The sequence below is a fragment of the Babylonia areolata genome, chromosome 21 (genome assembly GCF_041734735.1).
Source record: "Babylonia areolata isolate BAREFJ2019XMU chromosome 21, ASM4173473v1, whole genome shotgun sequence".
Classification (NCBI taxonomy): domain Eukaryota; kingdom Metazoa; phylum Mollusca; class Gastropoda; order Neogastropoda; family Buccinidae; genus Babylonia; species Babylonia areolata.
Window position 1 is genome coordinate 23,748,901 of NC_134896.1, and position 25,015 is coordinate 23,773,915.

Here is a 25,015-nt window from a genome sequence, read left to right on the forward strand (position 1 = left end):
ACGCCCACACTCAAAACACACGCATGCGCATCCCCACCACTTTTTCTCAAAAGTTGAGTTCGTGACATGTGTCAGTCAGGATGTCAGTGTATCTGGAATTTCTTCGCCCCCTCTTCCTCCTCACACGTAATGCAGTTGCATGGTGATATTTTGTTTCCCAGTTTCGGCTGACTAATACTCAAAAGGATGTCGTGGTATGCGGTTGGGCTTCCCACTGCATCATGTATGCAAATGGAGAAAGAGGAGAAATGGGGGGTGGGGGGGTCCAGCAAATAAATTAATAATAAATTATGGGCAAGAACGGATGCTGCGAGCTCAGATACAAACATTAAAAAACTTCTTTTTCTTAATTAAAAATACTGGCGTTGAACTCGTAATAACTTTCGCCTAAGCGTTTGTTCGTAAATTGTGATGCTTGTTCGTCACCGGCTGACAAGTGTGTGTGTGTGAATGTGTGTGTGTGTGCTAGTGTGCGCGCGCGCGGCGTGCATGTGTTTGTGTGCAAGCGTGTCTCTTTTCACGTTTCACGGTTTGTGTGTGTGTGTGCGTGTGCGTGTGCGCGCAAATGTATCTGTGTCTGTCTGTGTGCGCGCGCGCGGGTGCGTGTGAGTGTGTGTGTGTGTGTGTGTGACGGTGTGTTCCCAAACATCCTGCTGCACAAACGAAGTCGCGAGCTCCGGCAAAAAGGGTATGTGACAAATTTCCCTTCAGCCGTACATACGGTACAGTTCACGAGCACAGGACAGAAATAACTGCCAGTTTTAGGCCGAGCACACTGCCAGGCAGCGGCCGCACCACGCACAACGTGTACATCGACGGCGGGCCGAGAAGCGGGCGAAAAAAAAAAAGAAAAAAAAAAAAGGCTGACGCTGTCGAAGTCTAGTCCTGTGCTTGCAGCAAACGGTATGGGCTGGTCCGCCACAGCCAAGCCAAGAGACAGAGAGAGAATGAGGCACAGAGACTGAGACAGAGACGGAGGAGGCAAAAATCAATACATAGGCAGCAAGAGCTGAAGTTCAGAGAGAGGATTGTCAGCGAGCGCAGCCGATATGAGCGGACGACCTGTACTGAGAGGGAGGAAGAGGGGTGAGAGAGGGTTAGAGTTAGGTTTTCTCTGCCTCTGTGGGGAACAAACGTCGAGAATGTTCCACAGCTTCGTTTTATAAACTTCGAACGTTTTATGGTTTCCGCCACAATTTACAGCTCTTTTTCATTTATTCGTTTCTTCAGTTTGGGAGCTGTTCTGAAACAAACGTGTACAGAATGGTCACGAAATTAAGGTTCAACCTATGAGACCCCACGATTCATACTTTTACTTATTTATTTATTTATCTATATATTTATTCGTCTTTCCATCCCTTGTTCAATTCCTATGTCTTTCTCCCTACGACAACTACTGCAAACAAGTCATTTGGAAATATCAATTGATAAAATCGCCAAATACCCCACAAGTTAACATCTATTCCTTTTTTATTATCATAATCATTATCATCTGTGGTTTTATGGGGTTTTTCCTGTAACAATCTCCTCAGTGGCAAATGAAATCATTGGACGTTCGCAAAGGCACCAAATACCCTCAATGTCTAACTTCGTTCAGTTACATTAATTATCATGCAGCTACAAATCTTTGCCGCCAGAAGTCAACATTGACATCAATTTCTCTCCACACTTAACTTCATTATATCAAAGACAAGTGGTTACACATGGTTTCAACAGCATTGGTCTTCAAACTGATAACGCAGTGAACAAAGAATAGACGAAATTTCGTTACACCAAAGACACAATGGTCACACATACTTTCAACAACATTCATCTTCAAACCGACATCGCAGTGAACAGAAACCAAAAGATTCTCTCACAAAGTAGGCATGAAATTAAATTTTCTGTCTTACAATTCATTAACTGTCAGAGCTCCACTCTGGGTTTTTAATTATCCTCCCTGTGTACTTCTGTTCGTTGTTTTCATTAATATGTCTGTGGTTACCACCGTGCTAGCGTCAAATACACAACTGCCTATTTGTCTAACACAACCTAGCAAAGTGCGTATTACAACTTTTCTTTTCTTTTTTTCTTTTCTTTTTTTCAATCACCTCAATTACCAGTCAAAGTGAGAGTGGTATTCCACCGAGTGTCACTTTTCCCTTCTTTCTCTACTCATTTAAAAATTCACCTAATCTAATTCCGTTTTATCAAGAAGAAAAAGAAGAAAGACTGCATCCAAAACAACTCTTTTACCAGAATACATCATTTTCGAGAAACCGACTCAAGACTAGGATCATTCAATGCACTACACAGTGTCAGAGGAAATAAAGCTGAACACTCTCGACAATGGAGCAAGAACGTAACAGAAGAGAAAGCTAACTTGTTGGAAAACAATAAATTAAATTGCAATGGGTTTAATTTAAATATCAAGAAAGAAGAATATATTTGTACACGAACATAGAGAGCAAGAGACAGACGGGGGGGAGGAAGAGGAGATAAATCAAAAGTTGGCACACACTTGCGAGGTATACAACGTGGTGACGCAAGTATAGTAAACCCGGAAGTCTTCAGTCTTCAAGTCAATATGGATCGGGTTTACTGTGCACAAAACTCCTGGGCTTATCCTGTATCGCACATTATGGCTCCAACCAGTCACTGAAATGTATATATTTATTAATTAACTGGACACTTTCGTGTCTGAGTTCTAAGATAGGCCATGACCTACACTTATGTATGTCTTCATTACAGACTTTCTAAGTTATGAAACAGAACAATATAGCACATGAAATAAATCATTCGCCAACTACTAAAAAAAATTTAAAAAATAATAATAAGAGTTGTTTTTCCCCGTGTACTTCTAGCTCTGATGAGTAAAATAAAATATTGGAAAAACCGACGACAGTTCCAGGTAAACGGATTAAAAAACAAACAACAAAGACCTGCCCATACTTAGCACATAGTACAGCAACTTCTTGGTAAACAGATTGCAAAACCTGACCATGAAAAATGAATATCGTTCTTTGCAGACGGATTGCAAAATCTGGCCACACGTGGCAGGTACTTTACGACAACAGAAAATGACGATCGATCGATTAAAAGACATCACGGCTTCTTGTCCGCCGTCCCAACACCAGAACCAAGGTCCGGTTTCACATGCCCGATTCGTTTGTGGGAAAATACTCTGCGCCTCTAATTTCAGAGACAAAAATGGAAACAGGGTTTTATTTTCCAAACCAATGTAAACCAGAAAGGGGAAAAAAATTTAGGATGTGTTGTAACACACGTCTGTCTCTCTCAAGCTGCTAGGGGAGTGGTGTGTATGTGATTGCGTGAGCGCGTTCATGCAATGAAAGTATGTGCAATTATCCGCCATAATATCAATTCAATTGCATTAACTGTCTTTTCCTCTTAACGGACACGGAACAATGTTCCAGTACAATTAGACTTTATTTTAAAAGAGTTTTTTCACACCAAATGAATTATGTGATATTTAAAGGAAACTTTCCAACATTCGCTCTCAATGAAGATTTTGTTCAACATAGTTCAACAAAATTACGTTCGAGCATCATACCAAATAATTCAGGGTATCTGGGAATTTGATATGAAGTCTGGAGGGGTGGGAGAGACACAAAAGTTAAAACGATTATAAAACTACAAATTATATAATTCATCTTGTTGGCCTCTTCTACATCTATGTCACATTCAAAACCAATGGAAAAAGGGACAAAATGTCATTCGATTCACTGTGTGCTATAATAAGGAAAACTGAAGTGCCGGGGTGGGTTTACAGAGAGAGAGAGAGAGAGAGAGCTCTCTACCTACAACTTGTCACTAATTCCCTCTTCCCCGTCCCCCATGTTACCCACCATTTTTTTCCAAATGCAAGCTGGTTAAGAGCAACGACGACACATAATCTGATCCTATTAATCTGACATGAACTGGTGCGCGCACACACACACACACACACACACACATACACACGCGCGCGCGCGCGCGAATATATCCTACACACACACACACACACACACACACACACACACACACACATTTCTACACTGATCGAAAACATCCCACCCACACCCCCATCTAACCTCTAAAGGCATCTTCGACTTCACAACCCCTCACTCCCTCCCGCCCTCTCTCTCTGGCTCGGAGCAGACTGAGACGACACATCTACTGACCCAGATTACTTATCGCGTTGCTATGGCTACAATGTCACACGCCCACTGTGTGTCTGAATGAACCTCAAGCAGAGGCGAACGCGAGCGGGCGGCAGCGGCGGCACTGGGAGAGTTAAAAAAAAAAAGAAGAAAAAAAAGAAAAGAAAAGAAAAAAATGCCGTCTCTGCATCATCGAGAGAGAGAAGGCTGCAGAATGAAGCGTTATACACTGTCAACTACTTTTCTAGAATGTTCTCCCGACCAGAGGTACAGGAGCGCTTTGACTATATAGGCTGTTGTTTTTAAGAACCCTGACAAGATTTTATATATATAAAATATATAAATAATAAAAGGGCACCAAAACGACAGGTTCTTCGTTTCATGGATCGGAATGGAAAAAATGATTCATCCGCAAGACATAATTATGAGGCTGTCAGTCCCGTCGTCTCCAACAAAGCCCGAGACGAGTAATCAACTTGACGCTGGCTGCTCGCTCAATTCTTCGTTTAAATCACAATACTGATGAAAAATGTCGTGAACCAACCAACCCACATTATTAATTTTTTTTTAAATTTTAAAATTCAAAAAACAAAACTACGGTGCTAATGAACAAAATGACAAACAAAAAGTTCCACTGACATTTTAAAATATTTAAAGCAAACAAGCCAACCTGAACTTTCTGACCACTAATTCAAAAGGAAATTTGAAAAATTAATAAACTAACTTTTTTTTAAACTGCAATTCAACACAAACTAAATACAAACATTAAAAAGTCGCATTTCAACACACACGAATTCTTCGGTCTGTACATTATGACTATATTGTCTGAACCATGTTTCTGAATTCGATGTTTTTGCACACATTCAAAAATCAAGGCAAAAAACTATACGACGAAACGGGATTTGGGGTTGTTCGGACCGTGAATAGAGACGGACAACACAAAGTCAGTGCCAGAGATGGCGGAAGAATGAGAGAGAGGGGAGGGAGAGAGCGGGGAGGGAGAGAGAGAGGCTTCTACAGATCAATGAACCAACTGTACAGAACGGGGCGAACTGGACGGCGTAACTGCTGAACGACCGAGTCCCTCTGTGTGTGTGTGTGTGTGTGTCCCCAAACTGAAAGTAGTACTATGGCCAGAGTTTTGACACTGATGCTACCCGTCGGCCATGTGTCAAATTCTGTAAGACTGTGGCGCTGTGTGGTGGTTGACAGAGAGGTGGTTTTGATGACTAGTGACTCATGCACTCATCCCACGCCACTAACTTTCACGGAAGTTAATTCTTCACTAGCCATTTCACAGTTCTGAGAAACCCACTTCTATCTCATCATACTATTCTCAATTCTTTCTTTTTTCTTTTTTTCTTTTTGGCAGGGAGTGGGGGGAGGGGGAGGGGAAGGGTGCGGAGTCGCTTTGCCGGTCTGCTTTCAACAGCCACAATAATCCGCCTGTTGTCAACATAAAACAAAGCCAATCTAGTATTCAACTTGTTCATTATTATCATAAACGTACGCCAAAGTCACAGCCACTTTGTGCTTAGTTTAACGCCTGAATGTGCACTCACATTAACTAACATGGTTCAAATAAGTTAAAAATTAAAAAAACATAAAATATAAAAAACAAAAAACTACCAACATCATCTAATATGATCAAACACCACAAACCTTAAGAAGAAAAAACATTGAAATAAGACATTCAACAAGGAACATTCAAAAAGCACTTGGTAGAAGATTCAAACACAATAAATAATACACATTTGTGAACAAAACAAAACTGAAATTGCATATATTAAGGAACAAAGCAAGCAAGCAACACATCTGATTTCAAAGAATTGCATAAAAAAAACACAACCTGCAACATTTGCAAGTAGAACAATATTCATTGCAACATGAACAGACACAATGATAACAGTTTCAATGCACAGGTTCCAACAAGAAACGTTTTTCTCCAAATGTGATCAGTCCATTTTAAAAAAACCTGACAACAATTAACACACAACAGGACAGGCACCTACCCAACTCGAAGTCTCCTAGATGCCAAAAAATCTGTGGGGGAGTGGGTGGGTGGGAGTTCTAGACAATGGTCCTCAGCGTTCCTGGATTCTCAGTTTTGTTCAATCTGGTTCCTTTGACTAGAAACTGGTTTGTGCTGGTGGATCTATACGAACTGAGTGATGATTCTCAATCTGATAAATAAACATGTTTAATGATCACCCCTTTCCTTGTCCTTTGTATTACAAGCACTTTCATGACTGGCTGACATGGTGATGGTCAAACCATTGCCTGTCTACTTACCTCCCACCCATTGGTACCAACCTCATAAACAAATGAGTGGATAAAAATTTGACTGCACCCATGTGGATTGACAAACAGGTTCTTGGGGGTGAGATAGGTACAAGTGGCCACTGGATAGAGGGGTATTAGGAACTGAATGTTTGAGAGATTCCCAGTGGTTAGGGGGGTGTACACAGGTTGTTACACAAGGTTTCACTTTCAGTAGCCATGATCTGATAAAACCAAATCATGTTGTTTATAGCCCAGCTGACCACTAAGGCCATATCAGGGCTGACACCTCTTTAAAAGCCATGATCTGGACGGGAGTGGGAGTTCCAACGCATTTCACATCAGGCATGGAATCTGATGGTTAAAGCACCAAAGTGTTTAAAAGCAAATGCACGCATTGGTGCAAGTCAACAAGCATAAATACTGGTTGCAAGGTTTGGATGTGAACATTCCCAGTGGTGAACTCTACAGCAGGTTCATGGTTTGCAGGGAAAAATGTATACATGACCATGGAGAGGGGTGGTGAATCAGTGGGCTTTTGGTTGGGTATAAGAGGACAAGTTAATACAATTAACAAACTGACGGTGTAGGCTGAGCCTGGTTGGGCTCAACTGGCAACAGGGATAACCAGAGATCAGGTGCGAGACTAAGACGCTGAACAGGTGCATGGTACGGCTGTTGGTAGCTGGACTGAGATGTGGAAGTCATTGGACTGGCACAAAGACAAAACCAATCATGACCTGCTGATCCATCAACACATAAAATCTACTGAGCTGACCACAGGAAGACAATATCTTGATGAAAACAAAACAAAGTGAAACGAAAACATGACAGTCATTGGTCACCATGCAAACAAATCTGTCAGTACACAACATTTAGTATGACAATAAGTGACTATTGTACTGCACCATGAACACATGACTTAGAACTCACATGGGTAGGATTTTCCAGTCAACACACAAGACAGGGGCCTGTGGTTTTTGTGTTTCACGAATCATTGTCCACAAGTCAAAAGGAACATCAAAATAAAGTAATCAGAACTCGTCTCACCTCTGATTTTCTCTTTGATCAGACTGACTACATCAAAGGCTCTTTCCTGTGCAACATCACTCTGCAGACAAGTCATCATTGCAACAGATGGCTATCAGACCGATGCACACATGCTGCAATTAGCATATTAGCAACCAGGTTGAGAAAGGAAAATCAAGACTATTGGCCAATGAAACTCAAAAGCACAAGGGTCAAGCAGAAACTGGAACCAAATTAATGAGCAGCAGTTCATTCAACACGAAATTCAACATTCTGTCAGCGCTGAATTTCAGTCCTGATATCCATTTCTCATTTTCTCAAGCAAAGGGGGTGACATCATTATAAAATCACAGCCTCATTCAACATCTCCACACAATGAATCATTACCATGTCATGACACAATGCAAATTGCAATAAATAGGAAATGACACAGCATTCACATGCAAATATCCATGTCAATCACAGCCATTTTTTCTTAGCCATTCACCTTCAATCACAGCACCTTCTCTTGACCATTCATTGTGACAAAAAGTACAAACAGTAATAAACATCTCGTTTCCTGAATACTTTTGTTTCCGCTCACCGCCCGCATAACACAACAATCTCAATACATCATTAATACTTTCATTCCATAAACAACAGTATCTTTGTTTTGCAAACAGTATGCACATGATAAACTATGGATACAAATCATTCTGTTTTCAGCAAGCACTTGGAAGTACTCCCACTGTTTAAATTTAGCAACAATCTAAAAAAAAAAAAAAGTTTTTTAAAAAGGGATAAACTTCAGAATTCCGCAGCTTAAAAAAATATACAAAAAAAGTCCTCAAAAACCATGTTTTGAAACTCTGTGTGTGTGTGTGTGTGTGTGTGTGTGTGTGTGTGTGTGTGTGTGTGCATGTGTGTGTGTGAGTGAGTGTGTGTGTGTGTTTGTGTGTGTGCATGTGTGTGTGTTTTAACTGCAGAAAAACTGGGGACAAAAATGGGTTCAAGATTATGGAGCTCTTGAGGTTGACACAGAGTTTTATGAGGTATAAACAGATAGACAGTTGAGGGTCAAAACTGACCGAGATAATTATGAGAGACAAGAATACAGGCAGACAGATGTAAGAATAAAATTCCGGAGGGCAATTTTTGACTCACGATGCTTCACTTTGCATAGAATCTATCAAAGGTCAAAATATATATCATCTGTTCGAAATTTTTCTGGTCTCAATTTCAAAAGTACCATACAACATTCTGAGCCTGAAAATAAAACACTGACAAGGTTTGCTGGTTTTCTTTCCACCCCACCTGGCTTTAGTTTAAGGGAATATCAATGGGCCTGACATTTAATGCCAGTTCTATGTCTATCCTGACAGTTCTAATGTCTATCCTGACATTTAATGTCAGTTCAGGATAGTTTAATGTCAGTTCAGGATAGTTGATAGTTCAGGCCCATTGATATTCCCTTGAACTAAAGCCAGGAGTGATTTGCAGACATTGCTACTCATACTACAGTGACTAAATGGGGAAATTTGGAAATTTGTTCTTCTGAGCAACATTTAGCACACACACACACACACACAAAATTAACAAGGCTGGCTTCAGCTGAAGGCTGAGCCACAACATGGATCAACACCAAGGCTCAAGTCATGTACTGAGCTGCATAGCTGTGGTGGATTACTCTTCTCAAACATAGTTTAACTCTTCAAACAACACTATCCTTTTTTTCAGTCATGAAGTTTAATCCCAAGGGCATGTCACACATCTGCCTGATACAGAGTAAAGTCAAGAAAAAGAAAATAAGACAAAAAAGAAGACGAACACTGTCATGTACTGAACAATCTCAAAGTAATGGAATGCATTAATGGATTATCACATGCACAGTAATCATTGACTCCATTCTTTCCAAGACCTTCAGCACACATCTGCAAAAAAGCACACACACACACACACACACACACACATGTTTAACTGCTTATTTACAACATTACACCCATTCATGCACTCTTCATCATTTTTCTTTCATTATGTCACATAGATATTATTAGAGCAGCTGTTTGTTGTTCGAGGATCCCCATGGGAATGAAAACTATCCCTGCATACATATGCATAACATTTATCAATCATCTCTGGTTCCACCTTTTTGTCCCTCACTCAAAAATGGAAAACGAGTATTCTTTGGTAATACATAATCCAACCAGCACTTACCATAGGTGTCCAATTCATCTAAATCATACCTGATAAAAACCATGCATCATTTAAAATAATTATGCATAAAAACCATGACCAAATTCTGAAAGGAGAAAAAAAAAAGTGTTAATTTTCCATGATTGACAAGTTGTCGGGTGTTGCACAAACCACCACTGACCTATGTGTCAAGACGCTGCTGTTCACAGTCAAAGAATCGTATGATACACGCTACTGAAGGCTGTAGTCATGAAGACACAGAACTGTCACCAAACAAAACTGTAAATGGCATTCACCTTGAACATCAGTTACACAAATAAATATTCTCACACTTGTGAATAAATTAACCATGATTCACACATGCTGGAATACATATTCAAGAAAAAGTTTGCTGCCACAGTTTTTTTTTTACTCAGTCCTCGAGTTCATTTCTCAGTGTCAACTTTTTCAGCACAAACTTGACAGTTCCTGTCCATCTGCTGCCAAACACTGAATCCCTCTCACTGAAAAAGCTGAGCTGTTGGTTCCAAAGTTTAACAAGCAGGCAACTTTGTGTGTAAAGTTCTTCAACTGCCAAATGAGGTCACTTCTGAGACTGCTGTAGTAATGGACCATAAAACGCTGAACCAAAATAAACTGTATCTGTTACAATTCAATTCATATAAATAGTAATTATTGAAGTTACTCTTCGGGCCATTTTCTGCTGGCCCACAAATGTCGAAGGTGGTAATGAACAAATATATATATTTGTTCCTCTATTGTTGTCTAAAAAGCATAGATCCAGGATATTTTCTTTTAACTGATTACCTTTTGTTCTGTTATAGGATTATAATCCATAGACTGGCAAAGTTCCTTTGCATGATGTATTATACTGCCATTCTAAGCTCTTTCCTGGTATTCAAGTGCTGTTGTAACTCCCATGATCAATCAACTGACAAACATTTGCCACTGGATATAGGGGGATGGGACCATCGCACTGCCTGAAACTGGATAACATAGTGTCTTAGTCTACATGATACATAATCAAAATAGTGGCAAGTTTGACATGATCATTCTGAACTGGTCAGTGATACCAAATTCTAACTACTGGCAAGACAAGTCCTTGCTGACTCAGAAACACCATTCTTGTACCTCAGATCTCCCTTCCTGAGAAGCTCGTATATTCCTCTGCTCCTAGAACATTACCCAACTGTATCCGTAAGTATCTGTATCATCATGATCACTGTGTGAAACTCTGACTCTTCCACAGTTAACATACTGACACAAAATAAATCTAATATCACCCTGCAGTGGGCTTTTTCCAAGGTGTATAACCATAAGTTTACAACAAGTATAACTAGTATAAAATAAATTACTTTATTTAAAAAATAGTTTGGCTTTTCTTGCTCATTCAAATTCATTTAAAAACTATCAAGACTTTAGTCTCCCCTGCCCCTATCTTGTTCCTCTGTATACTGCTGAACTGAAGACTGCCGACTGAAATAACAGCTGAAGTGAAGGTGAATTCGAGCTTGGAATGCATACCAATGAAGCTAACCTTGTTTTTCATCTCTTTTTCAAAAAGAATGTCATGCAACAAAATCAAGGAGCATTTTAAACACCTTTGGAGAGGAGGGTATGCACACAACTGTATTATCTAACAGTCTGGTTCTGTTTGGTTCCATGACAACTGCCCATGATAAATCTCTGATCAAATGTTAACCAAGTTCACTTCAGGTCATGTTTCAGCATTTTTGTTGCATACAGTGATTCATGGATGGCAACCACAACACTTGAGGTTTTTTCTCGAGCCAATGGTGTTCCATTAATTGTGAAGGTATGTGCAAAAAAGATTTTTCAAAACCTACAGAATTTTCAACAGCAACTTAAAACTCCAACCAGAATAATAGCAGTATTTTGAAAACTAAGTTTAATTTCAGTTTATGCATTAAGCCGAGTGAGAACTTAAAAAAAAAAGTGCAAGAACTAAAAATGCAATATCTATAAATGTATACTGTTCTTCAGCCATCGGTGATGTTTCACAGATATAAGGCAACCTACAGTGACACCACTATTCTAACAAATGTACTTTAAAATTTGCTAAGACTTCAGCAACTGATGATGTATGCACTGCTCTGTAAGATGTAAAACTTGCTATTTCTGTTCACCAACTTTGTTGAAAGTAGCCTTAAAATGCTGTAGTTTCGTGCATGGTTCTGTTCTTAGCAGCTGTCCTTTCCATGTCAGTCAAATGAATTGCAAAAAATCTCGAGTGAAAAACAGAAATTCAAGGTTTCATTCCATAAAGTGTAACTGTAACAGTACATGTTCACATCTGCCTCAAGTGTTCAGATTCCAACCAACACTTGCATAATGCTGTCCAACTCATCCAGCATTGAATCCTGGCGGCAGAAAGTGGAGCACTGAGCATTCAACACAGAGGCTGACGATGAAGAAGCTGGCAAAGCACTCGTACTGGTTGTGTCCGACGCCTCTTGCAAGGAATGTAGGAACTCAATCACCTCCGCCTCACTGAGAACTTCCCCTCCCAAAGAACTGCTGCTAGTATTGTAAGGCCCCGAAGTGGTGGCAGAGTTGTTGTTTGAGTCTCCTACTTCGTACATTTTGGGAAGTTCTAGGACTGGATTTGGTAACAAGCTGTTGGGAGTGAAGTCAGGCAGGGAAGGCATCATGTCTATGGCTGCACCATCATAAGCTGGCACTGATAATGCTCGAGAATCTAAGGCTTCTGAGGAGTAGAAAAAGGGCGAGTCAGATAAGGGGGACATGGCAGGATTCTGCGACTGCACACTGCCATACAGTGAAGACGAGGTCTGGGACAAGGCCTGATCCTGGCTTGCCATCACTGATCTGCAAGGCAACAAGTTGACAATGCCAGAATCTGCAAGCGATAGATAATCACCGTTTTCACTCTCCCCTCCCTGTGAAGCATCAACTGACATGGGCACTGGGGAAACAGGCAATGGCAAAACAAAGCTACTCATGTCTGGCAAGGGGTCTAGCATTAGCTGGGCCATGGACATTTCTGGAATCTCGTTCATCGCCGCTTCAGAGGACTGGTGCGAGTGCACACCTTCCCGGGCAAGCTCTGATTCTATATGTTTGAGGGTATTGAGGATAAGGACAGACCGTCGGAGGCAGGGCTCCAGACGCCGAGTGTTTTGATTATTATCAGGGCGGAGCTTTCCCATGGACAAGTCAAGGATGGACTTGCGCTGCCAGGCATGAAGCTCATCATCTTCCTCCTCGCGTTTCCGCTTCACACCTTTCCTGCATGTGTCCTCCATCTTCACTGCCAACATATACAAAATGATTTCAAATACCATCTCAGCTTAGAGCACACACACACACTCCCTCTCTCTCACACACACACACAATAAGTGTGAATAACAAGCAATGAGTACTAGATATTCTTTACAAAGAAAAAATGTCTTGAAATTCCTATCCAAGTCAGCCAACACCAATCCATAGAACAAGTGTTGTTGTTGTTGTTTTTGTTGTTGTTTTAATCCAGGAAACTAATTCTAAAAAGTATGACTGGATTTTCTTTAACATTAAACAGGCAACATGTGCCGAGTGACTAACAGAAGCATAAATTATCATTAATAGGGCAAACGTAATTTCATTTTGTCAACAAACTGCCTTCCTTTGACTGAAACTATCTGATTTAACCTAAAAAATACCTTCTATAAAGCCAGTAAATCTTCATATCCGTGTGTGTGTGTGTGTGTGTGTGTGTCTGTGTCTGTGCGTGTATGTGTGTCTGTGTGCATGTGTAAAATAGTTAAATCTTCAAATAAGTTGGGTTTTTTTCTTTTTTACAATAAACTCTAGTCCTTCCAGTTTTTAAAGAATCTCCAGAATGAAGTTTCCAATTTCAGTACATGATATACCTCTATTTCTATCTAATGTGAACCATGTCAAGACCTGCTTTCCCTTTCTCACTCACTCTCTTTCTGGTCTAGTACTAGAGGAAAAAAAAGTGCATTTCCGGAACTTTTCATTAGATAGATAGATAGACTGATAGATCAATAGATCGATAAAGATATTTACAACTGTGTTTAATATGTGCAATATGAATATGTCAAATTTTAAACTGAATTTCACTCAGCTGAGCAATGTATCATAATTATTATTTTCGTTTACTTTTCTTATGTTTTAAATGTTCATTGGAGGTAACCTACTTCCGGGAGGTTATCAGCTGTAGCTACTTTTGTTTTCTCTGGATAGGACGATAGTAGTTTGCACTAGTGGGTCACAGTGAAGTATGTGTAGTTAAATATTATTTTCATTTAGTTTTCTTATGTTTTAAATGTTCATTAGGAAAATATCACAGGAATCAGAGAACTTACAATGTTTCATGAAATAAGAAGTGTACCTCCACTACATGTCTACCTGACTCCCTATTTCATTATGACTGAGACACATACTGACGAAGAACTTTCGATGTTCTAAGGGGAATGCTGCAGTACATCATGTGACAGTGAACAAAAATATAGATCCTGTTTTCCATGCCCAACCAAAGTTTACCTTTATTTTTAACTCAGCCTTCTGAAGCCACACATGAACAAACTCCTCTTCCTTTTTTTTTTTTTTTTTTTTTACTGCACAGGCTTGTTCAAACTTCCTTTTTCTTTCTCACCTATGTTCCCTTATCTCCAGACTCCTCAGCCTTCCACTCTTTCTTCCTTGTTAAACTCATGCTTATTAATTGATTTGTTTAAGCAGGGGTACTAAGTGATTTGCAATAAGCTGACAGCTGACATGCGCAAATTCTGCTTGGAATTCATGTATTGAATCATACCGTGTACCCCGACTTAACTAGTTATTTCTAAATGACAATTTCATCAACGCACATTTGCCACAGTTTCAATAAATATGACAAATCATTTCTGGATTTATTTTCAAACAAAAGCCATGGAAATGTTCCAGGAAATTTTAACTCACTAATGACTAATTGATGTCACAGCATTATTATCCATTACACAATGACAAAGTATAATATTTCTATTAATTTTGTAAAGACCAGTTTCAGTTTCTCAAGGAAGCATCATTGGGTTCAGACAAATCCATATGTGCTTCACCACATCTTGCAAGGCAGACACCTGATCAGTAGCATAACCCAACATGCTAGTTTAGTAGTCAGGACAAAAGTGCATGCATATATATATTTATGTGTACTTTAAGTATTACGACCAGTTTATCATCATATGTTGTGTTGTTCTTTTTTCAGATGTTATAAACTTAAAGCTCTATCTATATGTTTTAAAATCAATGGCAAACAATAACAGCAGCACTGATTTTTTTTTTCAAGGGCTGCGACCCCCACATTCACTTATGTATATGAGTGGGCTTTAACAATAACATGTATGATGGTTTTTAGCCCCACCATTTAGACTGTCAGACTCCTTTTTGAGGGGGGTGCATGCCAGGTATGATTTTGTTTCCATAAATCACCAAACACCAATATGGACTACAGGATTTTAACGTGCATATTTCATCTTTTGCAAATGCATATGCAAAGTTCAGGCACCAGTAGGTCTGCAAATCTGTTGACCTGGAAAATCATACAAATCTCCACCCTTTAGTTTACCCACCAGGTGCCGTACCCAAGATTCGAACCCAGGACCTCAGACTGAAATTCAAACACTTTAACCACACAACTGTTGCGCCCGTCAATTTTGTTTCATATTATTATATCATTTTTAAACAAACCACAACACTTGATTGCAACAATGATTGAGTATCTAATATTCAGAACAAGTGTAATGTAAGCGCAGAATGGTCCACTATTCAATTCCAAACTAATTTCTGAAATATTCACAGCACTGTCACTACTGACTGATTACTGGGCAAACATTTCATCTGCATATTTCACACACTTAGATTCTGATTCAATCATCCATCAGTACCACACATTATTCAGATATTGGTCTATAGGCTTAGCATACCTTTTTATTGTGCAGTCATGACAAGTGAGAGTTCGTTCATGATCAATATAAAAAAAAAATCACAGTCAAAATATGTGCATATTCACCTTTAACTTTTATCTCACCTGCCTCCCTCACAGAGTCATAGACTCATACACATGCTGAGACTAACAGAAGCACATGCCCCAGCACTTGTCCTTCAATCTTGTGTAATTTGCTGCTGCTTTTTTTTTTCTTTTTTTCTTTTTTTTTTCTTTCTTTTTTTGCTATATTTCTTTTACCCTTGTTTTCTGGGGGGGAGAAGACACACACACCTTCACCGACATTATTTCCGACACTTGCGCAAAATAAAAATTTCCACTAATTCCTGCTGTTTGTCAATACACCCAAAGGGTTAATCCACTGACAGATCCATGCCCACTGACTGACTAGTGACGAAACACGGGGAAATAATCCATGCACAGATCAGCTGACTAGCAGACTATGGACTGTAAGAACTATGACACTGGGAAAGTTTGTTGTTATGATTTTTTTTTTCTTTTCGAAAAACAGCATCATTCATTTCCCCAGCTGATACTGTACAAAACTGTAAACAGGGCTGAACGGGAGGACCTGTTTGCTGACAATGACTCCCTCGGCGAAAGTGTCCGAGTTCATCTACTGACCCAGACCGAGACAACACGAACGAAATGAAGTTTGCAAACCGCTTTTCATACATAGACCGATCAGAGTACCATCAAAAAAACAGTTTATTAAGAACAATAACAACGTCTTATCAAGAGAAATAAAAAATACCAACAACAATCCCATGCAAAAACACCTAAACATCGCGAAACATTCACCACCAGGCCTATACATGTGATTATCAAACAATGCAAATGTCCCACAGGCCTATAATGAAGAGAGCAAAGTTTCGTTCAACTTACCGGTTAAGCAACGTGTTTCTGTCGATCCTCACATCAACAGCATATGGCAGACCCTTCCACTTACACTTTGTCAGTTTATACTTGATCAACTTCGATTCCGAACCATGGCGAGCTGATTGTGAACGTGGGCACTGGAGACGCATCGGAACAAACAACAGCAACACCGACGTGCAGACCTCCTCGTTTCTCCTTCTCTCTGACGTCATACACTATACTGAAAATTTCTTCTGCTTTGATTGGTTGGAAACGCCATCAAAATACCACCTGGAAAAAAGTCATTGTGTGGAAATATTTAGAAGCAAAACTAATTTTTAGAAATATTGCAGTTTTTAATGTAATCATTCAGATATGTGTATAATTATATAGATTAAATTTTGTTTTGAGAGGTATGCTAATTTTGTTCACCCCTTGAGTGCTAACCGGAAATAGAAATTCTAATTTGCATCCCATCTGCCAACTGCTTGCGAAATGCCAGTACGCCCACGTGTTTGGGAAGGTGTACGAGATTGCAAGGTGCATAATTTGGACAGAACTCGGCATAAAATTGTGAATTACAGATAGTCAGACTGAAGACAAATTAGATAACATGGTATCATACTGACGCAGCGTGGTGTGTGAGGGTGAGGCGTGAAGCCCTGGCGCTGCCTGCATTTCAACGCGCGCGCGCGCCTTCACGAAAGCTATTTCACCTGGAGGTGAACGGTGTTTCCGTTGCTCACTGACGGTAATTTTGAGAACCAGGAGAACGAAACATGTTATGGGGAGAAGATAGGGAGAATATTGTGATCAAGAAATAATGGGAAGCAGGGGTTGGAACAGGATGGGCATCGAACGAACAACCAACAGACTACTATTTTTCTAAGAAGACTATCATGAGTAAGTGTCATGAAACTCTACAACGAAACATAATGGAGAGGGTTGTGCGGAGAGGGTGGGGGCGCAGCGGTAACATATGCCAGGTAGCCTATAGCCTTTCAAGCCGAAGTAGATATATAGTATGGCTGACATTAGTAACAAGTGATTGTATTCGTAGGCGGCCCTTCAAAAATAGACAATACAAAAACAAGGCCGTTACATGTTTCTGATGCAATCCGACCATTACTTTTATTCTAAAATAAGATTAAAAGAAATAAAGTTTACACACACACAAACACACACATATATATATATGTGTGTGTGTGTCATCAATCTCGCCCTGTGCGGGCGCGTGGGTGCTTTTTTTTTTTTCTTTTTTTTTTTTTTTAATAATTGTTGGGTGGGTGGACTGGTTGTAATTTAAGGCTGGCCCGTATGTAAACCGGTGCCGGGCGATCACCTGTTTCCTTGGTAATTACTATAATTTCATTTTAATAGTTCTGTACTATGCATTGGAAAGAAGGTGGTAGAATGGTTAAGACGCTTATCAGGCTGCCAGTACAACTGTCCGTGAGGGGTTAGTTGAAGACACGCTCTCGCCCTTTTTCAAGTTTAACTGGAAAATAAAAATGAGCATCTATCGCAGTCTTTCGGATGAGACAATAAACAGAGGCCGGGTCCGCCGACATGTATATGTGTATATATATATATAGAGAGAGAGAGAGAACGGACAGAGAGAGAGAGATAAACATGCACTCCGGCACGGCAAGGCCTCCCAAGCGCATTAGGTAATACTGCAGTGTCAGGCATCTGCCTAACAGATGTGGTCACGTGTAGCGTATATGGAATTTTCCGAACGCCGCGGTGACGCCTGCTTGAGAAATTGAAAAACTAGCAATGCACTGCATAGGCCACCCATACGGTTTTGGTCAGTTTTGTGAAACGCAAAAATCATACCAAACCACGCGAAAATAGGATAAACTCTCTTTTTTCTCCTTTTTTTTAAAATTCTGCACCACCACCCCTCTCCTCAGTCCCCTCACACACCCCACCTCCCTTTCCGCAGGGGATCTTTTCAACTTTGATCAGCACTTCCCCTTTCTTGAAATTAAACAGAGTAGAATAGAAATACTATGATTTGAAGTGTACCGGGGTCACAAGGAATGTTGGTGGGGGTGGGGGGACAGTACTGAGGCCTACATAACTGCAGGTACGAACATAAATCGAAAATCATACACAAACACAGATACAGCAGAAATTAGGATATATCCAAGTGCATATCAATATAAAAATTTGTGCATACTTACACATGCACGCACTGCACACACACACACACTGGAACACACACACATGCACGCACGCACGCACACACACACTCACACACACACACTCTCTCTCTCTCTCTCTCTCTCTCTCTCCTGTCTCTCTCACACACACACACACACACGTTTGAACAGAAGCCGCATATTATATGTGGATTGGGCTGATGACTAGATCTTTAGGTAGATGGTTGCCGGGGCTGATGACTAGATCTTTAGGTAGATGGTTGTTAAATTTTGATAGCATGGCCATGAGGAAGTCACGCAACACTGTTTACAAGTGACTGCTCTTCTCAATAAAAATGCAAATAATCAACAGGGCCATCACTGCTTTTGCTTCTTCATCTTAACAAACTAAGTTACTTCTTCTTCGTTCGTGGGCTGCAACTCCCACGTTCACTCGTATGTACACGAGTGGGCTTTTACGTGTATGACCGTTTTTAACCCGGCATGTAAGCAACCATACTCAGTTTCAAGTTCGGGGCGGGGGGGGGGGGGGGTGCATGCTGGGAATGTTCTTGTTTCCATAACCCACCGAACGCTGACATGGACTGCAGGATCTTCTTTATCGAGCGTACCGTTGATTTTCTGCTTGCGTATACATACGAAGGGGGTTCAGGCACGAGCAGGTCTGCACGTATGTTGACCTGGGAGATCGGAAAAATCTCCACCCTTTACCTACCTGGCGCCGTTACTGAGATTCGAATCCGGGACCCTCAGACTGAAAGTCCAACGCTTTAACCATTCGGCTAGTACGCCCGTCAAATCACGTTACGATAATGGGTATGTGATAACTCACATCAGTTTTGTCGAATGGCTGCCAAACCCAGAACTGACTAGCCCTGATGGCGGATTTCATGACTGAAACCGAAAAAGACAGATGACAGCTGACAGGGGAACCACAATTTCAACAACGCCATTTTCCTATCAAACAGAACCCTATCAAGCGCATGTCATCGTCTAGGAGTACCAGTCACTAATCATATGACCATCCTTCAGATGGTACTCTCTATTCAGATCACATCCATTTGAGTAAAAAAGGAACTGTTCAGATGGCCATCAATCTACAGCTCACTGGAAAGCGTCTTTCAGAAAGTGAAGAGTTTCCTAACACTCCTAACAAACCCAAAGAGTTCACTGGTTGTCATACAGACCACCGTCAACATGCATCTAGGCATCCTGTCAGTCAACTATCACTTAAACAAGAAAGCCGGTTCCGCAGCAAACACATTCATCGGGGTGATCCATATCATCGTTTGAGGCCCGTTTTATCTAACAGTCAGCCAAACCATCCCTGCAAGTTCCATGTTCATCCATTACAGGACCAGTACCATATGCCTTAACAGCCACAACGCTTCAGCCTTCCACCTGGTGTTACTAGAAAGCATCAGGACCACTTCCCGATGTGCATGTGAATTGGAGGTTCACTGTGTGTGTGTGTGTGTGTGTGTGTGTGTGTGTGTGTGTGTACACATCTGTATTATTTTATATGCTGTATTATAGTATATTATATGTAATGTGTGCATGTGAATTGGAGGTTCACTGCGTGTGTGTGTACATCTGTATTATTTTATATGCTGTATTATAGTATATTATATGTAATGTGTGCATGTGAATTGGAGGTTCACTGTGTGTGTGCGTGCGTTCGTGTGTGTGTGTGTGCCTGTGTGTGTGCGTGTGTTTCCTTTTGTGTGTTTACTTAGCTGGTTGATTTGTTCTTCTTTCACTGTTGTCAAAATCTTAAAAAGTGAGAGAAATCGTGGGATTGCGACGGAGAAATCGTGGGCTGCTTACATGGCATTTGATTTTCAGCCTGAACACCATTTGTTCTTACTTGTGGGAAGACTGCTGGGAAGAAACTGAAAAAACTCTTCTGAGTTATCTATTTTCATTTCTTCCCGCTGATAAATTAATTTTTTTTTCATTATTAGTTGTTTTATATATATATATATATATATCTAATCAAACCGACTTCCTTTTCGCATTCACTCTCTGGTTTCAGTTTCGTGTGTGCGTCTCCCCCCCGCCCCCCCCCCCCTCTCTCTCTCTCTCTCTCTCTCTCTATATATATATATATATATAGTATGTGTGTGTGTGTGTGTGTGTGTGTGTGTGTGTGTCTTTCAGTGTCTGCGAAAGAGAGAGACAGAGAGAGAGACGGAGAGAGAGAGAGAACCGGAGAGATCAGAAACACGTCAAAGGAACTAGTAAACTTTTCTTTCTTTTTTTTAAACTAGGGTAAAACTTGTTTTAAAGTTGAGAGAGAAAAAAAAAAGTGCTGATTTCGCAAGACAAAAGATACACAACAAAGGGTGGAGGGGGGTTAAGAAAAGGAGTGCCGTTTCCATATGTGGTTACGTAGGCGACTGATGACGGTGATATTTTTTGGTGGTGGTTGTGATGGTGGTGATGTTTGTCAGTCCGTTTTTGTGAAAGTGTGCGTAGTGCATGTGCACGTGCATGTGTGTGTCAGGGTGTGTGCAGTGAGTGCACGCGCGCATGTGTGCTGGTGTTCGTGTAAGCCGACGGTGTGCGTGCGTGTGTCTGCGTCTCAGTATCTGTGTGCGCGCGCGCACATGTGTGTGTGTGTGTGTCAGTGTGTATGTGCCGTCTTTACCGTTTCGTTTTATGACTCGATCCCAACCGATACAGCTCATGCCTGGTGATTTGACATTCATTAACTGATGCTGGTCAGGTAAAAAAACAAAAAAACAAAAGGTCACATGAAACCCGGCATATGAAGTCCAAGAACGCAGGTGTTTGGACTAGATCCATTTTTTGTCTGTTGCTATTTGACTGGATATTTTGAACTTACATTAATGTTTTTTAATGGCGTGGGTCTCTCAAAGAAGGGACCACTCCCAGTTGTACGACGGTTTAACTCACTCAGTACGGCCAGTCCTCTCTTCTCCTCTACACAGACCCCTCGGATGTCCAGTGGGTGTCTGAATGACCCAACCTTTAGCTTCCGTCGTCAGAATTGTGGTATTCTTTGTCAACATTCACCTCTTCAGCATAAGAGCCTTCCGCTTCCAATATTTTGATGATGGTAATTGGTGTGAAACGCTGTTAACGTGGTCTCTTTCGCCGTTCGTATGGAGAGAGTTAAGCTAATTTACATGTGTTGTCTTTAGTTGTGATGGTAATTTACGTGGGCTGTCTTCGCTTGTCACAGTGATGGTAATGTGCGGGGGAAGGTCTCTTCATGTTTCTCGGTCAGCTACTCTTTCTCTTCCTCTGGGGGTCACGGTTCCATGTCAGGAGTGTCAGGTGAACCTTGACTCTCGTTGGTTTTCGTGGTGTGTGCCCAGTCCATCCCCACCTTTTTCGTCCACTTTCGCCTTCAGCTGGCAGTTATGTCTCCTTCTACAGGTCGATGATGCTGGTTTTGTCTGGCCAGCGGATCTGGAAGATTCTTCTCAGACAGCTGTTTATCAACGTCTGCGCTTTGTTGGAGATAGTCTGTCATCTTCGATGTCTCAGCACCATACAGCATCACTGACTTCACGTTGGAATTGAAAAGCCAGATTTTTTTTAGTTTCTTTTGAAAGCACTCTAGAGCTCCAGGCGTTCTTGAGCTGTATAAAAGCTGCTCTGGCCTTTCCAATGCTTGCTCTGACAACTGTATCTGTCCCGCCCTGCCTGTCGATGCTTCTTCCAAGATACTCGTAAGTGAATGATTCCACTCCATCCAACATTTTACCTTCGAGTATGGCTGGCTCTGCATTGGCTGCATTTATTCTCTTGGTCTTAGTCTAGTGCAGAGACCTGCTTGTTACCACGTGTACTGTGGGCCTACCCCGCATCTACTGGTGGTTGTGGGACAGCAAGGAACAATCATGGGTTGTTCTCCCCTGTTCTATCAATGTTTTCATAATCCATAAGTAGAAAGAGGAACGGAGACATGGACCATTCTTTTCTGACACCAGTCTTGACCTGAAACTGTTCAGTGAATTGTCCCCGGCGTGTTGACTCTGCAACTCATTCCGCGGCAAAGAAGGCTTCTTCCAGGAACAAGCCAAATAAGCAACGAAGCAAGATTGAGTGAGGGTGAAATCTGGAAGAACCACCAAACGAAACCTGAAAGAGATGAATGACAAAAAGGAGAGCTGAGTCACACCAGACCTCGTAAGATGTAGTTGCTGAGCCAATTGTGCTTCCTGTCCCAAACACGCCCAATATTTCCCCCACATGCTCATACACTGATGCAAAGTCAGTAAACCGCGATACCCAACTATAAGCCGGTCTGTCTGATTGTGTGATTTTGGTGTGTGTGTGTGTGTGTGTGTGTGTGTGTGTGTGTGTGTGTGTGTGTGTGTGTGTGTGTGGTTGCCAGAGCCGAGAGAGACAAAGACAAAGAGATCGACTGAGCCGAGAGACTGAGACACAGACAGAGAAATCATTCATGTATTGGGCTGACAGTTTGTATTGTGTCTTTGTTTATTTGTTTGTTTGTTATTGTTTTCTCACTCCATTCAGGATCGTACTTTCTTTAGTTCGCTCATACTTCTTCGTTGGAAGTAGGCCCTAAACACTTCTCAAGTTGCTTGTACCTGTTAAACAGGGTCTTCTGTGAAAAGCCGTTATGAAGCCACTCATGCATATTTCTTGAAAGCCTACCCTCCGAGAATTGTCCACCAACGTGACAGAACTAAGTTATTCAGATCACAATGGCCTGCTCATGACATGGATTCCCAGAACCTGTCGCCACTGATTCAAGCATGTCCCGCATTGACAAAAAATCGGGACACAATGGGAATTAAACGTTACCAATGTGCTGTCGTTACCGGGAAATGACCGAACGCGTTCAGACATTTCCAGAAACGACTGTCTAAACTAGTCATTTCTGGAGATGTCTGAAAATTTGAGTCATTTTCGGAAAGGACTGATTCCCCGAATGTTATAAATACACACACAAGTCCACCGACACCGTGCAGGAACAAAAATAATCCTCGCCCTTCCTTCCCAGCCCAGCTATATCGTCAGTGAATAAGCCCCTTTTGGTGGATTGATAATAAATACAGAACTGAATGGCATGAAAGAAAAAAAAATCAATCAACCAACCAAAATTCATTCCACATAAGTGTAAATAATAGAAGTGACTTTTGAAAGTAGGTACTCGTTGTACATTTGTCACGTTTCAGGCAAGGTAAAGTATAATAGGTTTCATGAATTTCCAGACCTTTGGCGGAATTGGAGGGAAAATTAAGTGTAAACATATAATTATAGCGACCTGTTCGAATGCTGTGATCCCTCATAAAGGGACCTGCCGCGTTTCAGTTTGTTTCACTTCCTGTTTCGTCAACTGAAGACCTGTCATGAAATGTGGAAACAGATATTTTTGTTATTATTGTTTTGATCGAATATGGTCAGGCCAAAGTACATGCCTGATAGGATTTGCTGAAAAAATTCCCTTCAAACGTCTCTGGGTTACGATTTAATCACATCACGCAGACAGGCTACAGTCGGAGCAGCTTATAACGAAGTCGGATGTAACGAATGCCAGATATAACGAAGCAAAAAGGTTGGTCCCGGCAAAAATCCTTTACATGACTGAAAATAATTATGTCGGATGTAACGAAGTCGGATGTAACCAAATGCCGCTTTGGCTATAACGAAATGGTTTGGGGGTCTCCAGCAGGCGATCACGCCAGTTCAGTATAACGAAGCCGCTGCCTATATAGCGAATTATACGTTCGGCTTCGTGAAGATGAGTTCAAGCTGGATATAGCAATAATATCCTATTCTAACGTCCCAAATTATTGCAGTTATTGATTACATGTATAACTACATGGTTTGTGGGACCAAAAACGGAAAAAAAGCAAGATGGTGGCACATTAGTTAAGTGACGGATTCCGCACCAAAACTGAGTAAAATCACGTACAAAATAAGAATCGAAAGTCCACTGAAAATAGATTACAACATCCACTAATAGTAATGTCGTTTCATACATGCACAAAAATTGCTGGTAAAATAGGTTCCTGATTTTGGGATGCTAAAATAGGACTCTACCGCGAAGTGGTTACTTTTGTGTTCGCCGGGAACAATTTCTCGGAAATGGTGAGGAGTGGCCGCAGGTACACGAAATATAGAGCTTTCTACGCGTTGTTCTACAAATATAAATCACACGTTTATACATGCGTTTGACTTGCTGCATAACCCTAAGCTGGTTTCATTTTCTTACGCAGCTTCATACATACGTAGGTAGATTCAAAGTTCGCAGTATTGTTTATTGTATGTTTGTTGTATGGTAACGTCACCTCTGTAATTCGTAAGCAATGAGACCGTATTCTAATGTCCTGTAAAACGAGTGCATGCAATTGTCGAAACAGAGTGGTCGACTCATGTGGGGTTAAAGTTTC

General features: G+C 41.0%; 1 protein-coding gene across 2 annotated transcripts; it reads right to left on the reverse strand.

Annotated features, from left to right (window-relative positions):
- Positions 1 to 3,998: 3,998 nt before the first annotated feature.
- On the reverse strand, positions 3,999 to 16,656 carry LOC143296523 (uncharacterized). Of its 2 annotated transcripts, none has more exons than XM_076608522.1 (2): positions 16,480 to 16,656; positions 3,999 to 12,910 (listed from the first exon to the last, which is right to left on the reverse strand). In XM_076608522.1, exon 2 carries the CDS (start codon positions 12,908 to 12,910, stop codon positions 11,951 to 11,953), a length of 960 nt encoding a protein of 319 aa, XP_076464637.1. In that variant the 5' UTR covers positions 16,480 to 16,656; the 3' UTR covers positions 3,999 to 11,950. The 2 variants fall into 2 exon arrangements, with proteins under 2 accessions (XP_076464637.1, XP_076464636.1); XM_076608521.1 differs by having other exon boundaries at positions 3,999 to 12,915.
- Between the last annotated feature and the right edge of the window lie 8,359 nt (positions 16,657 to 25,015).

Bases quoted from the DNA above. Each gene is read 5' to 3' on its own strand.
- LOC143296523 (XM_076608522.1), bottom strand. From the start codon at position 12,910: ATGGAGGACACATGCAGGAAAGGTGTGAAGCGGAAACGCGAGGAGGAA.